This window comes from Macrobrachium nipponense, chromosome 9 (assembly GCF_015104395.2).
Source record: "Macrobrachium nipponense isolate FS-2020 chromosome 9, ASM1510439v2, whole genome shotgun sequence".
Taxonomy (NCBI): domain Eukaryota; kingdom Metazoa; phylum Arthropoda; class Malacostraca; order Decapoda; family Palaemonidae; genus Macrobrachium; species Macrobrachium nipponense.
Genome location: NC_061110.1, coordinates 41,606,150 through 41,623,649, shown reverse-complemented (window position 1 = coordinate 41,623,649; position 17,500 = coordinate 41,606,150). Strand labels below are relative to the sequence as shown.

Genomic DNA, 17,500 nt, shown 5'->3' with positions numbered 1-17,500 from the left:
AATATGGAACAGCGAAATGACAAGCAAACAAACTATGCTCAGTTTTATGTGGATTGAATGTACTGCAACTAAAACATTGGTAATCATCCTTGAGAAAAACAGCAAATTACGTCGTGGAAGGCTAAACAATTGTTTAACCTCTCTAGGACTGTGCAAGAAACGTAAAAACGTATTTACTATTCCAGGTTGTCGTTTCATCACTAAAATATATGCACTCTGAATTTCCTCTTACCATTGGGACTTTTAAGGGTCTTGTTACTCTTAGTAGTTCAAGGATAAGGAAATGAGTTTCATTTTTTTTCTCCAAATACCTCTGACTACCAAATACGACATTTCATTCTTTATGCAAGCGATATTGCGAAGTAGTTTGTGATTGTCCTCTGATGCGGTTTTTCCGACTGCATAACCAAGCACGTAAGCGAGTACACACAAACACACACTATGTATATACATACGAGTATGTACAATTTTGTGCATTGCTCTGTTCCATAAAGATCAGGGTGACTGAGGTGAGTGGAAGAATTATATAGACAGTAAACTTACTCACCCACCAATCTTTTTTTCTTCTTCTTACAGTAATATAGTCTGCCCACTAAATCTTCACGCAATGCGAATTCGTGTATTTTCTTTTATAATGGAACATTCCTTTCCCTTTTCCAGATACAGTTGGTTTAGAGAACAAAATATGAAGTTAAAAAGAAATTAAATAACGAGGAAAAGAGGAATGGTAAATAAATAATCCAGAGATGGGAACTACCATTTAAAGGATGTGTGTTACCACCAACAGGTTATTGCCGAAAAGGCAGTTCGTATTTTAGATACTAATAAAAATAAGTATATACTCGAACATATGTATATGCTAGCCTAATAAGTGTGAGTACTATAAACGAAATAAAAGTATCTAAAAAAAAATCTGAATTGAAGGACAGCATAAATATGCATTATGGGTCTTGTTTATACATGTTCACAAGCTTTGAATGATTTTGAATAGGATATTAAAAATACCCTTGTAAGTATGTCCACATTGAAGTTTCTTTGCAAAATATTGCATGTATAAAGCTTTCCATTACGATTGCATCTTATATTTTCTGTAATATTCATTCAGAAAATAGTAGATGCAGGTTGTAAGAATACTACTACCGTAGGTCCTGCGTGTCGTAAAAGGTGACTAAAAGGACAGCCGCTGCCTTGCAGTCTTACTTTTTAGTAAAAGGCTAGGTCCACCGCCAATAACTGTGGAAACAGCTTCCTTGCAGTCTTACTTTTTAGTAAAAGGCTAGGTCCACCGCCAATAACTGTGGAAACTGCTGCCTTGCAATATTACTTTTTAGTAAAAGGCTAGGCCCACCACCAATAACTGTGGAAACTGCTGCCTTGCAGTCTTTATTTTTAGTAAAAGGTTAGGCCAACTGCCGGTAACTGTGGAAACTGCTGCCTCACAGCTGGACTTTATTTAGTCAAAGGCGAGTTCCACCCCCAATAACTGTAGTTGATGACAGCAAGGGCATGCGGTCGTAAAAACCCCTTTTGTCAATGAACCAAGCCTGGTATTGTAAGGGATAGAGCACATCAGGCAACCGACCCCTAATGTAGGGATAACGGTGGGAAAGAAGATTTTCTGGAGTATTCATTACTTTAGGTGGAGCAATGTTCTTATAAGCATTGACTTTGGAACCTTTGGCTTTTCTTGATGGGCCATAACCTATTTTCACCGCATCCATCTAGTGTTTTGTCTTTGAGAAATTTCAATTAGGGGCTTGGTTTTACCCGACCGAGAGCAGATAGTTCACCACTGAAGTGTCAGTGACTTCATCTTATTTATTTATTTTTAACGTTAAAATCCGTTTGTATAAAACGACAGTAAGAAGCCCCTTTTTAGTCTAAACAGGAAACCGTAACAATGACATTTCATTCTGTGCCTAAAACTTCAAAAGAGGGAAAAAAGGAAATATATACATCGGATAAAAATCTCAGAAAGATAATAGGTAAGTGAAACAAGGCAATAATAACAGAAAATGTAATTTCATTGAAGTTAAAGTCAGACATGAAGTGAGATCATTTTTCAATAATAACTTTTCAATGGGAATATTCTGAAACCAAGCAAGCATTAGTAACAGCCAGTGTGAATACTTACTGACTCAAAGAATCTTGAGAAAAAAGTATGATACCTGTCGTCAGACCACTTAATCGGAACTCATTGTTTTGATTAATGAAAAATCTTTAAAAGTCAACATAGTCCCCGACAAAGGATAAGGGAAATGTGCCTTGGCTGAGGGAATCTTAGCAATCTAATTATCAATCCTCAAGTAAAATCATTCCAGTAGCCTCTCTCTCTCTCTCTCTCTCTCTCTCTCTCTCTCTCTCTCTCTCTCTCTCTCTCTCTCTCTCTTCATACCACCGTAGTTCTTTTGGCGGACAAATTCAATAAACTTTTGATGATGTGGTTTGACGATTTCCTGTGAATTCCAATAGTACTCGATGCCTATTTCTCTGTTGGTCTTCCTTAGACTTCTCGTCGAGTTGTTTTTCCTCATGCATGAGCATAAAAGGCGGGACTTGGGTGCAGTCAGAGGAAAGGAAGTTTCCCGCTTTGGATTGCCACTGCCGCAGGAGCTGGATTGTGGTCTAGATAGAGGAAAACAAAGTTCCACTCCACGGAGCACCGCTTGAGCATGAAAACAAACGATGCTATGTAGACCGAAATCTTTGAGCTGGAGCCTGCTTCTCTCCCTCCTCATCTTCCGAAATCACTCGGAATTTTTCTTTCTCCAAAATCATAAAGAAAGTGTTTCTACTTTTAGTTTTCTGTATAGAAAAAAATGGCAATTTGTTCTGCCCGTCCGCACTTTTTCTGTTCGCCCTCAGATCTTAAAAACTACTGAGGTTAGAGGGCTGCAAATTGATATGTTGATCCTCCACCCTCCAATCATCAAAACATACCAAATTGCAGCCCTCTAGCCTTGGTAGGTTTTTTCTAGTTAAGGTATATTTAGCCATGATCGTGCGTCTGGCCACTGCTATAAGTACCAACAACACTGGCCACTACCGGGCCGTGACGGCAAGTTTCATAGGCCGCAGCAGAGAGTTTCATGGGCCGTGGCTGAGATATTCATACATCAATAGGTATATGCTGCACAGCAAACTCGATTGCGCCAAAAAATATTCTGTGCATTTTTTTCTTGTTATTTCGGGTAATCGCCCTGTGCGCTCCGTTCCTCAGAAGGGTTGGTGTCCACTTCTGAAGGTGTTTTCAAGGAATATGTGCGGAAGTCAGTCGTTCGATGCCCAATGAAAAGGAGGGCCATGCCATCTTTTCATAATTTCTAAATTCCTCAAAAAAGAAAAAAAAATTAGCGAAACGCCTGTGCGCCGTGATGAATTGTTGTTCTGTAGCCATTTTACCCACTAGTTTACTTTAATCCAACAGAGAAGTAAGCATGAGGAAGGAATGATATGACGTAGTTGATTTATAAATACCTAAAGTTTTCATTCGTTATAAAATCATAAAATCTTATTGAAATATTCATCCCACTGAGATATAACTCAAGTCCCTCAAACGCGCGCGCGGGCGCCACGGGCAAACCCAAACCAACAACCAAACGCACCCACACACACATATATATATATAAATATAGTTTTATATATATATATATATATATTATATATAACATTATATATATATATATATGTGTGTGTGTGTGTGTGTGTGTGCGCGCGCGCGCGCATGTATATATGTTACAAGGGTCTAATTGACTCTGTCTAATAAAAGGAAAGAAAAACATCAACTGGCAATGTGACCTACCTTGAACGTCCTCCACGAACAGGCATCTCTGTAGCTAAATCAAGTTATTAGATCTACGCTAAAACCAAACTCTGGGATACAAAAATAGTCTTTATTTCACAAAAAAGAACTGACACGGCAAAAAAAAAAAAAAGGAAATGAATTGGAAATGCCAAAAGCATGAAATACAATCACTCCCAGTGATGATCATCTTAATTAAAATATCACATACTACCTCTTTACAAAAACCCATCCGTTCAATCACTATTTCTAGTTTCCCAAAATTAAAAGATAAAAGTGTCAGTCAGAGAATTTATTTTATGTGGTGACATTCGAATCCATCTGTGGAGAGAAACCACAATTATTAACAATAAAGTAAAAATGGATACTCATACAATGGAAATAGAAAAACGTAGTTATGACATGGGAGAGAAGAAAATAATTTTCCACTGCACTTCAGCTTCTCTCAGGGCATCTGTAAAATGTTCAATTGTTTAACAAGATCTCTTTATCACTATTACCTTTCTGAATGGATCTTCTGCGATTTCCTCCAGACCTGCTTTTGCTTATCACGTGAACAGTTTCTTTCTAGAATAACCGGTTTTCGCCTGCGGTCTCATTATATTACACTCTAAGAAGCCCTGGTGTTCATACATATGCACGCATTAAATTGTTCTTGATAGTTCCATGAACACGCCTTGTTTGGCGAACGAACAGACACACATAATCACATTTTTCTGACGTCACGATCACATGACTCTCAACCAGCAGCTAGGTCAACTTGCGCACTCGCGCTCTCGCCTCTGAAGCCTAACAATATTTTGCGATGTAGGCTTTTGCTGTTCAACCACCCAAAGTATTCACTGATATCTTGAGGCTTTTCCACAACACTCGTGACTGTTCTGTTGCACATTCCCATCTGTTCGTGACAAAGTCGGTTGTATGCTATCTCTAAGTGCATTTAACATATATATATATGTATATATTATATATATAGTATATATATATATATATATATATATATATATATATATATATATATATATATATATATATATATATATATATATATATATATATATACACTGTAAAAAATTTTCCGTTGAAAAAACGGTAAAAATCCTGGCAGTAATGTTGCCAAGCATTTACCGTTAAAAAAACGGGTCCCGTAATTTTTAATGTACCGTATTTTCTCCCGTATTTGAGAAAATACCGTATAAAATTTTAACCGTTAAAATTTACGGTTTTACCGTTAAGTTAACCAATAACATACCGTATAATTTACGGTTAATATTTTACGGGATTTTCTCAAATACGGGTGAAAATACATATATACAGGCTGGGGCAAATCAAATGCCCGAGTTTTGATAGGCTATTAGGAAAAGTAAAACAATACTTACAGAATTATTTGTTGTTTTATTCGAATCAGTATACAATGCAGTTTGTGTGATCACTTTTTGAAGATGGCATCAGGAAGATGGTGGCCGTCTGTAGCGATGAACTCTTGAAGGCAATGTCTGAAGTTTTCAGCTGCTCTTCGGGCTCATCTCACTTTCGGCCACACAGTTTGGAAGAATTGAAAGATGCGAATCCGGGAGGAAATCGCTACAACCTACCTCGAGATCTGCCAAAGAGCAGCCGAAAACTTCAGACATCGCCTTCAACTGTGCATCGCTACAGATGGCACCATCTTCCTGATGGCATCTTCAAAAAGGATCACACAAACAGCATTGTATACTGATTCGAGTAAAACAAATAATTCTGTAAGTATTGTTTTGCTTTTCCTAATAGCCGATCAAAACTCGGGCATTTGATTTGCCCCACCCTGTATATCACTGCGCTACACAACCCCACCCGCCAAACTTTGGAGTGGCTAATTTAAGAAAAAAATAATCCTAAAAACATTTTTCATACCTTCCTTGTGGGGCCACATTTTATTAAACATTTAAATTTTACCAATAGTCATTTATACATGTTTTTTTTTTAAAATTTATTTTTGTAAAATTAATAATTCATCTCATACAATACAAAACAGATAAAACTAAAATTGGTAACAAATCCTATACATGTAAACATATTAGTAAATTTATTTGACAGAGTATACAGTAACTTTTGGGATTTGTACTGATTTTTCTAATATTTCTTTGAATTTGAATGTTAATATTTCTTTGCATTTTATGTTACAATTGAAATAGTAACCAAAAATTCCTTGTGCAGGTCATATATCCAATTGGAGAAAATAATGAGAAGATTAACTTTTAAAAAACTTTATTCTTGAAAAACAGATTTATAACTTTTTTAACACAAAATTTAACATTAATTATTTATACAGAAGAGTGTGAATGCTTTTTCACTCCTTATTCCATAAGCTCATTGAACTTTAATATTCTTCAATGGGTGTGTGCCACGTTTTTCTTTGTTCTGGTATTTTTTGTCCCTTTTTCTGCATTTATTTTTCAGAAACACCTGTAAAAATGACAAGATATATGAACATAATGGTAAAAATATTGTAAAACAACTGCTCACACCACACATATTACAAAGTTACAGTAAGATTTATTTAAATATAAATTACTTCCCTGATATTCTTAAATTAAAGAAAAAAAAAAAAACAAAAAAAAAAAAATCAAGTAACTTATTACAACAGCTTACCTCTGCATAAATTCCATTGTGACTGAAGCTTCTGATGGGTAATAAATATCTATATCAAAAATGCTGCGAAAAACCATGGCCATCGCAGCACGAATGAAGTCAAGTCTGAGTTGATGAATCTTCCATCAACTGCAACTATGAAGCGGATAGCCTGGAGCACCGATGTTCCTGAAAATTAAGCCTTGGTGAAATACTGTAACAATAGAATTTTGTAGTAGCATGTGTGGTGGGAATAGAAAGCATGAATTAGATGAGAAAACAGAGAAAAATGCCAATCTATATATATTATTTAAGTGAAACATTGTTGTTATTGCAGAAACTGCCAGGAAAAAAAATATTTCACAGTGGGTGACAATTAGAAGGCCAAACACTAACAACTGGTAGGAAGAGTAACTGATATTACATAAAAAAATATGGATTTTACTAGCCAGGACAGTTTATGGATATATCATGCATTAGAATGCAGATTAACAAATTATAAGGTCCCTGCGAGGAAGTGCAGAATTCAAGTACTAATCATTGCACACATACACTAGTACATTCATACTATGAAAGGCAAAAAATTTTGAGTTATATAGCATGGAAATAGGAATAGGGAAGTTTAAAGGTAGTAATAGTGTGCAAATAAGACAGTCCTGAAAATAGTATATTAGGAACAGCAGCATGAAAAGTTGAGATGTGGAATTAGAGAGGATCATATGGAGCATCACAAACAACAAAGAAAGGTATAAACTTTGAAATAAAATAAAGCATAAAGGTGGTTTCAAATTGAGAGATTCAGAGCATAAGCATGCAATGATAAGAAATCTTACTATAATGTATTAAGAGTTAGGAATGATCAGATTTAGTCACAGCAATCCTACTTATATATAGTATATATTTAATTAATATGATTAATAAGACTTAGATAAAAAAAAAAAACCTTACCCAATTTTGCAAAATTCAAGCAGGCCTAGGATCTACCATTGTTAAAGAAAAAGTTATCACATTATTTCTACATAACTACTTTTAAAACTTCTGATTCTTCCAGAATGACAGATTGAGTATTTTTTAAACTCATTAATAATCATGCTTAATTTAGGTTAAATTGGTGTGGCAAAAAAAAAAAAAAAAAAAAAAAAAAAAAAAAAAAAAAAAAAAAAAAAAAAAAAAAAAAAAAAAAAAAAAAAAAAAAAAAAAAAAAAAAAAAAAAAAAAAAAAAAAAAAAAAAAAAAGTCCTTTATGGAAATTTGGAAATGGCCACCCTAATACTAGGAGCTTCAATTCATTCCAGAGATGTATCAACTTCAGTATTTGTAATAACTCTCTGCTATCATTTGTTTCATATTTCAATCACTATAGGCTACACAGAAATGAGATTAGTATGTGTATTTCATGCCCACTTGAGTGCTGTGAGCTTTTTAAAATTTTTAAAAATACTCAATCTGTCATTATATAGTATATATATATTACATATATATTATACATATACATATATACATATATAAATATACATATATTACATATATATATATATATATATATATATATATATATATATATATATATATATATATATATACATATACATATACATATATATATATATATACATATATATATATATATATATATATATATATATATATATATATATATATATATATATATATATATATATATATATATATATATATATATATATATATATATATATATATATATATATATATATATATATATATATATATATATATATATATATATAATATACATATACATATACATATATATATATATATACATTATACATATATACATATACATATACATATATTACATATAAATATATATACATATATATACACATATATTACATATTACATATATATATACATATATACACATATATATACATATACATATATATACATATAAATATACATATACATATATATACATATAAATATACATATACATATATATACATATAAATATACATATACATATATATACATATAAATATATATACATATACATATATTACATACATATACATATATTACATATAAATATATATACATATATATACACATATACATATATACATATATATATACATATATATACACATATATATCATATACATATATATACATATACATATATACATATAACATATATATACATATATATATATACATATACATATATACATATACTACATATATATATACATATACTACATATATATATACATATACTACATATATATATACATATACTACATATATATATACATATACTACATATATATATACATATACTATATATATACTATACTACATATACATACATATACTACATATATACATACATATACTACATATATACATATATATATATATATACATATATATATATATATATATATACATACATATATATATACATACATATATATATACATACATATACATATATATACATATATATCATATATATACATATATATAACATATATATATATTTATATACATATATATACATACTATATATATATACATACCTATATATATATATATATATATATATATATATATATATATATATATATATATATAAAACTTGACTTGAGTGTTTAAATCTCAAATATGTATGAATAAAGAACTGAAATTGATTAATATTTAAATGTATTGAAGATGGGAACAATTATTACATAACTGGGGTGAAAAAAATTAACATTATTTCAGAAACTAAAGGAATTAGCAATCTGATGTTTACATTTTGCCCTTTTCCTTGCATCTCTAAGAGTTTTTCTGTTGGCTAGAAGTCTTTTGTAAATGGCTGGACAGATATAAGTACACTGCGGCTCCATGCTAGGGTTCCTAACTGTGCCAACAGCCACTATATAAAATTATTGGCCTCATGAAAAAAAAAAAAATGGTTCTTTTGCCCATCAGTTCTCACTGTTTTCGTATATGTATTTGTTTATATTTTTATTTTAGCATTAATATTTTTATTTAGACAACCCCAAAAAAGCAGGAGAAATTAGCGTCCTTCTTAAGGTGAAGCAGGGCCGAGGACAGAATGCTCAAAAACAGGAGTGTCCTTCCTAAAGCAGGACGTCTGGCCACCCTACCTAATATGTAAGAAGAGGAATCTAGTCTAGGAAGTAATTTATTTAACCCAAGGTATTGTTTAAGCTGGCATAGGCTAATAATTATAATATAATCCACATTAAGCTAGTCATAAAAGATCTTGTTAAGTTTTCTCTCAACTCATAACCCTCCTGCAAACTGGTTTTCTCTTTAAATAGCCAAGACTATTTTGCTGATATTCAGCCACGCTTTTTTTAAGCTAATATCAGGATATTCCTTTGAAAAAGGGATTGCCACTCTACCTTGTTATTCTGCAACCTATGGTAGGTTAATACCACTCAAGGGTATAGGCTACATAAGACTGAACCAGATATAGCCTTTACAAAAGTCTAGAATACTATTTTTGCACTATGTCCTTTTTAAGTCTTTTCAAGTCTAATACATGGTATTACTTCATTATAAATAAAAGAACATATTATGATTAATTATTCACACCTAAATGTACAGCTTACCAGATACCCAATAAGTTCACAAGTTAACATAACACAATTACTTGCCATGTACCCATACAGTTAGGCTAGTGACTCCCACAGAAGAAAGGCTGCTATTTCCACCCAGACTGGTTTAGCCTACGATAAACAACCGAGAGGACTAGCTGTGGCCACCTTAACCATCTTAGAACCACCTTCAGAAAAAGTACTTTAACATGTCCTGATACCAGAGATGGGCACCAGTCACGATCAACGGTCGTGAAGCAAACACCTCGAGACATGAGACTCATGACTGGTACCCATCTCCTGTGTCAGGGCGTGTTGTTAAAGTACTTTTCCTGAAGGTGGGTCCGAACACGGTTAACGTGGCCGCAGCTAGTCCACTCTGGTTGTTTACCCTATAGGTATGTGGTCTAGGTTAACAATCTATGCTAATGGGATGTTTATCAAAAGTTTACCACATAGCTTCACTACACAATGTACGGTAATGTACTTACTAGTCCTGGATTATTTATTGCCATCTAATTATACAGGTTGTATTAGGGGGAAATACTCGTCCCGCAAGCCGTCGACGGAGGCAGGGTCCATACATAATAGTCCTAATCTAATTATAGGCCGCAACTACAGTAAAGTTTTTATCATATAAAATAAAAAAGCATACACCTGGTCTTAAAACTCACCTGATGCTGTTCACAACTTCACTCTTCGTAACAGTAGAAGAAACCACAAGAAGACATCTGTGATGAGCTGAGGGGATTCGTTGTTTTCAAGTGACTTGTTTCGGCGCCTCCGCCCCGCCAGAAATGAAAACACACGCATTGCGAAATGCGTATCTGATCGGATAATCGTAGTATATATGATGTTTTTGGTCCTTTGAATATACAGTGGAAATTTTTATTTTTTGCCCGTTTCATAAAAACGTAATGTTGGAAATGGTAAATGTACAAGTATATTATTATATAATACACTAATAATTCTGTAGTTTACATGGATGGTAGCGGATGGCAACTTCATATGGGACAGATGCCAATGCATAATAATAAAACTAATAACTTCTACAATATTGTATTTTTAATGATTTAGTAGAAAATTTTAAGCTTTTAATGTTTCATATAGGCTTAGTCTTAACATTTAACACAATTCTGTCAGAAATATTTAAGTTATATGAACCATTATGATAAGGACTATACCTCAATTACGGCCCTGCGACCGTAATTTTGGGCAGGATGTCTTATAGCAATGGTTTTACGGTAAATGCCCGTAAAAGATATTAACAATTTACGATAAAACGGATGGCCACCCGTTTTCTGAAATACGGCTGGAAACCGTATATTTTTACGGTAATTTTCTGATTAAAACTACGGGTTTTTTTAACAGTGTATTACAGTGCTGACACAATGGACCTTTGAAATTCTGTCAGTAATGCGTTCCCTTGCTTTGTCTTCCAAATATCTTCTCTCATATCCAGCTACCCTTCTCATAGTTTTCATCCAAGCAATTATTTCGGTGCTCGCAGGACCTGAGTTGATCGGGATTATACCAAAGACGTATAAGCCATTTTACTTTTAGTGTCATTTGTATCTCAGTCCTGCCATTTCTGACTTCTTCTTCCTCATATGATCATGCAGATCATACTAGATTTATGCATAATCTTACTTGTATATGCTCTTTCAATCTGTTTGATTACTTGATGTCGCCCCGAACATACTAGATTTATGCATAATCTTACTTTTATATGCTCTTTCTATCTGTTTGATTACCTGATGTCGCCCCTTTGTGCGTACCTAATAATCACTGGTTTTTTTTTCTAATATTTAATTTAAGCTGATTGAAAACAGCGTCACCTGCATATCCTAAGTCATTCAACTTGCCATCGTTACTCAAGTCTGAGCCTTCTTCTCCAGCTCAAGTTCACCTGACAAACTTTACATCTACTTTACGCATGGCTACTTTAAATTAGTTTCACGGGAATGCATTAGTGTACCAGTATCTTCCGTAATATTGATATGTGGACGTTTGCGAATACCTTCTCGCAGTCAACTAAAGATGTAAGGAGATTTTTAAATTCTAGTCAATGCTGCAGAACATGTGTCCGCACAAATATTTAATGTGTACATCTTGCCTTTTCTAAAATCAGCTTTTTCATCTCCAAGATTTGTCATGAATTTCTTTCTTAAGGCCGTTGGTTGATAAGCAAACTAAATATTTACTTTGCAATCGACGTAAGTACAGTTCCTCTGTAGTTACCGAATTCAGTCAGGCCTCCTGACTTTGGTACCTTATCCATGACTTCTAATTCCCGGTCATCAGGCTCTGTGTTCCTCATTCTGTATTCTGTAATACAGTTATGTTAGTGTATGAGGTGTCATTTGAGTTTCAGATAATATCATCTGGCTAAGGATCTTCCTTATTACTTCTATTTCATCGGCATTTGCAGTGGTAGTCATATTATCCCTTTCATATCTTATTCATAAAAATGCCCCCACCCCCAGTATTGTTTTCTTCTTATTGATCCATGTCCTCCCTTTGACCGATATTTTTTTCTCTTTTTCTCATTTCATTAACAATTGTATGAGCTACCCCAACATAAATGTTACTCCCTGAATATAAGGTTCTGTCATCATCACCATCCAGTTTGTCCACATATTTCTCTCCCATTTCTTCCTGATCTCCATTAAATTTTACTATTTAGACTTGAAATCGGAGCCCATTCCACTCTGCGCTCTACATCTCACTGATGTTCGCTTACGCGTGCCTTTTGCTGTTGTGTATTCTCACATACATTCCAGGTCTCGTCTGATATCCATCCAAGTTTTCCAAGAATCCTTTTAGTTTTAGAAAAAAAAATGACAGAAAATAAATAAAAGCTTAAAACATTTACATGCATATTGCCAACCCGAGCAATGATGGAAACCTCTACAAATGAGGTTTTCCAGTATTTAGTTTTTAGTATGGATACCTATATCAGGATAGTTTATTCTGCCATAAATTGCAGGAGTCTTAAATGCCCTACTGACCCTTTTTGCGTTATCGTATTACGCTATAAAAATGTAGTATTTATTAGAACATTATCAACGTTTTTGCTTGAGATTTTATGAAAAAAAGCCACGTACATTAGTACATAGAAATGATCATCAAACTAAAAATTACAGAAACATATTTTGCACATAGGTAGTAAAAGTTATGTTTTGATAGAACGTGTTTTCACATAACCACTCGTCCATGTTTTCTTGAACCGCGGGCTATTTATGCCAAATCACAAGAAGAGAATATCACCGAAAGCTGCATTCGTACTGAATCACTGTAAATATATATTTCCGTTTCTATATATTTTGTATGCCTCATATACAAGGTTGGAATCAAATTTGAATAAGATTCCTGAAAAGTCTAAAGTATAGATTTGAAATGTAGCTTGTTTATGGAATTTTGAGTCGTATAAAGGTCATCATATGTGAATAACGAATAAATTTAGATGTTTGGTGAAGGACGAAGGCCGTATTGAAAGCAATGTTCAAACTTATGGAAATAAACAAGCTTGGAAGATTAGGGATTGATTTTCGATAAAAGTGTGTGTACACATGCAATGAAGAAGGCGATATATTATATAGATGTACATGGACTACTTGGTGTGTGTAGACACAGACCAAGGTCATGAACTCAACCTTCGTTTTCCTTTCTGTAATTGTCTCAGATGCCTTCCTTATATATATATACATATATATATATATATATATATATATATATATATATATATATATATATATATATATTATATAGATATAGATATAGATATATATATATATATATGTATATATATATGTATATATATAGATGTATATTATATATATATATATATATATATATATATATATATATATATACATACATATAAACAAAGACAGTTCTACCGACCACATTTATGGCTAATATTGATGTTCAGAAATAATGGTAACGTTCAAACAAGGCAGAATAAAAATTGAATCAATGATAATTAAATTCCTGACTTTAGCTTGCGAAATCCTTCAGCACATCGGTTTTTTATTTTAAATCTTGTGCACACTTTACAGTTTAACTCTTCTAGAGATCTTTGCTGTTGCTAACGTAAGAATATTCGCGGCGCATTAATAATAGGCTGTAAACTCAGGTATACTTTTCATTACGGCATTAAAAGATTAGAGTTGAACACCAGAATATTTTGGCAGGATCAATACACTCTTAACACGTAGAGTACTGAAGATGTATTGTGGAGAATTATAGTAATTAACTCCCAAGCTTTCCGGAGAGGTTAAGAGTTTCTTAAAGGTTTTACAGAACGTCATATAGGTCATATTTTTGCACTCGGATCTTCGCCATAAAATTCAGTAAATCAAACCAATATCTTTCATGAATGTGAAGTGGACTGACATTGCTATTACTGTATGTAGTACTTATAATGTAACCGACAGTCCCCCTCAAGAAAATGTGACCACCACCGAAGTTCCATAATAACAAGATTAAATATCAGTAGCAATAATGAAACGTCTCTAATAACGCTTTGGTATAATTAATCTTTTACAAACAACACAGATAGAGTTAGCATTATGACCATAAATTAGCTTTGATATAATTATCATTTCTGATTATGGAGAAGGACTTCTCCCGTCCATTCGAGTTACCGAGGGAGAAAAGGCTTATTGAGAACCTTCATCATTAATTATGGATATCTCATCAGAACGTCATCAGCTTCCATATAGAGGGAAATTTCTTCAAGATAATTGTCGCATTAGGTTCGCTCTCTCTCTCTCTCTCTCTCTCTCTCTCTCTCTCTCTCTCTCTCTCTCCATAATACTTTTCGTCACGTCAGTTATTAATTCATCCCCTCTTTTTATCGTTTATTCTATAAAAAAAAAATTTCCACATCAGAAAAAAGAATTGAGGTAATTAATTAATTATGTGTTTAGCAAAAGCTTAAAGGAAAGGGCCAGTTTATATATATATATATATATATATATATATATATATATATATATATATATATATATATATATATATATATATATATATATATATATATATATATAATATATATATATATTATATATATATATATATATATATATTCCTCCGTAGTGTATGAGGAAAAAGGTAATTTTTGTAATGATTTTATTTTTTCTACTGATAATGTATTGCTTAATTTCTTTACGGGTGATGAAAAGTGTGAGACAATTCCCCTCTCTCTCTCTCTCTCTCTCTCTCTCTCTCTCCATTACTCTATTTAACAAGTTAAGAAATAGAAAATAATGATGCGATATGAACCAACTACTTAAATGATGTAAAAGTGACCATCTCATTAGACAAAAAAAATATATGATGAGAAAATGAAAATACACACCAAACATAACGATCACTCCAGGATGCGACAACTCCCTCTCGTTTATACTAACATTTAGGTAGTCCTGATTCCAGCGAATAAAAATAATACCGAATCTTTTTTATTTTTTTTAATTATCGTACACAAGTCCGTTTAATCTCAGAAACATCCGTCTTGATGGAGTATGGGATTTAAATCACTCTATACGTGCTCTGACTCACAACAGTATAAGAACTGCAGTTATTGAAAGATTTTAAATTGCTATGATAAATTCAACAATATCTGAAAATTTTTTCCCTCTCTCTCTCTCTCTCTCTCTCTCTCTCTGTAAATATGTACATACACACGTGTGTATATATATATATATATATATATATATATATATATATATATATATATATATATATATATGCATACACATTCATACACACACACACAACACACCACACACACACACACGCACGCATATATAATATATATATATATATTATATATATATATATATATATATATATATATATATATATTATATTATATATATATTTAATATATTTTGGATTTAAATATTAAATGTACATGTGTGTGTATGAATTGGCGTATGCAGATATATATATATTTAATATATAGATATATATATATATATATATATTATATATATAATATATATATATATATCATATCATTATATATGCATTATATACACAAAAGTTGTTTTCATTGTAATGAATACTTTTTACGAATAGCTGACTTCCAGTGTTAGATGTGGATCTCTTCCTGAATGATTTTACGGCTTGAAATTGTGTCGATGCACACAAATTTTGTCCTTCTCAAACTGTAATATATTTACAGATATCAATCATATAGCACAGATAAGAAATATGAAGAATCATCAAGTAGCAAACTATAATTCTTCCAAGTAGCGTCTTTTTTTATGTTTGAATGATAAGAAATATTACAGTAAATCCTGCTTTCTCCAACAGGTGTTCGAGTTCGGTATCGTATTACTGGGGGCAATAGAGACGGCCTTTTCACCATCAACAGGAGATCCGGACTTATAACGTTAGCAGCACCGCTGGATTTTGAGCTTCATCCTAAGGTTAGTTGTTATTTATAAGACTAGCAAACTTACCCATCTACGATGGGTGATAAAATACGGGTGCAGAAGTGAAAAATTTATATGTGCTATTTGTTCAGCAATATTAAAATAAGGGCGATTACACGAATAGCTCTCTCTCTCTCTCTCTCTCTCTCTCTCTCTCTCTCTCTCTCTCTCTCCTTTCGTAATGTAATTCAAGGGACGATCACTGAACGCAGAAAAATTCTTATTCATTGTTGTTTCCCCTCATTTAATGATATTCTCTCTCTCTCTCTCTCTCTCTCTCTCTCTCTCTCTCTCTCTCTCTCTTAAAGTAAGTGAAAGGACGATCAATGAACGTAAAGAAGTTCGTATTCATTATTGTTTACCCTCTTTTAATGATTCTCTCTCTCTTCTCTCTCTCTACTCTCCTCTCTCGCTCTCTTCTCTCAATGTAAGTCAAGTAACGAAGACGGTGATGGGATTATCGGATTACTTAGCTCTCAAATCACAAATTATCTCCTCCCTCTTTCTCTCTCTCATCTTTCGATAGCCAAAGATGAAATTATAAAATGTGAACTAAGTGCATTAATGTCGTTTTTAAAATGGCTCTCTCTCTCTCTCTCTCTCTCTTCTCTCTCTCTCTTCCTTCTCTCTCTTGTCGGTGACTTTCATTTGACGGAACAGGGATCTTGATTGGTTCGTTTCTTTCTTTGTCAATTACTTTGCACGGTGATACGAATAAGAAGTATCTTTCTTTCATTACTGCAAAGGACCGCAACTTGTATTACATTGCGTTATGGCTACTGATAAATGCTCTTATGATCCTGTGTCTTCCAAAAAAGAGTAGAAAGTAGGAACTTGTCAGTTTCCTTTTTATTATGTCAATTGGCAGGATCGAAATTCCGTAGCAACATTACCGGGCAGTACTTCTTCAACGTTATTTTGTGCACTGGCAGTCCCGATGGATTTAAGTTATTCAAAAAGTCTTGCGGATATTGATCATAATTTTCATCTTCTATTGTGTCCGAGCTGAAATATTCGCGACCTTCTCCGGGGAAGTTGTGCAGA

General features: G+C 32.7%; 1 protein-coding gene and 1 long non-coding RNA gene across 2 annotated transcripts in view; one reads left to right on the top strand and one right to left on the bottom strand.

Annotated features, from left to right (window-relative positions):
- Positions 1-17,500, top strand: part of LOC135218523 (putative neural-cadherin 2) — a 643,835-nt gene that overhangs the window by 422,302 nt on the left and 204,033 nt on the right. The window contains 1 exon segment of the mRNA XM_064254888.1: positions 16,335-16,450. Within this exon segment, the coding sequence (XP_064110958.1) occupies positions 16,335-16,450 (116 nt within the window).
- On the bottom strand, positions 6,033-6,505 carry LOC135218525 (uncharacterized). Its single transcript, XR_010315351.1, has 2 exons — positions 6,434-6,505; positions 6,033-6,247 (listed from the first exon to the last, which is right to left on the bottom strand). It is a non-coding gene; the product is annotated as an uncharacterized LOC135218525 (long non-coding RNA).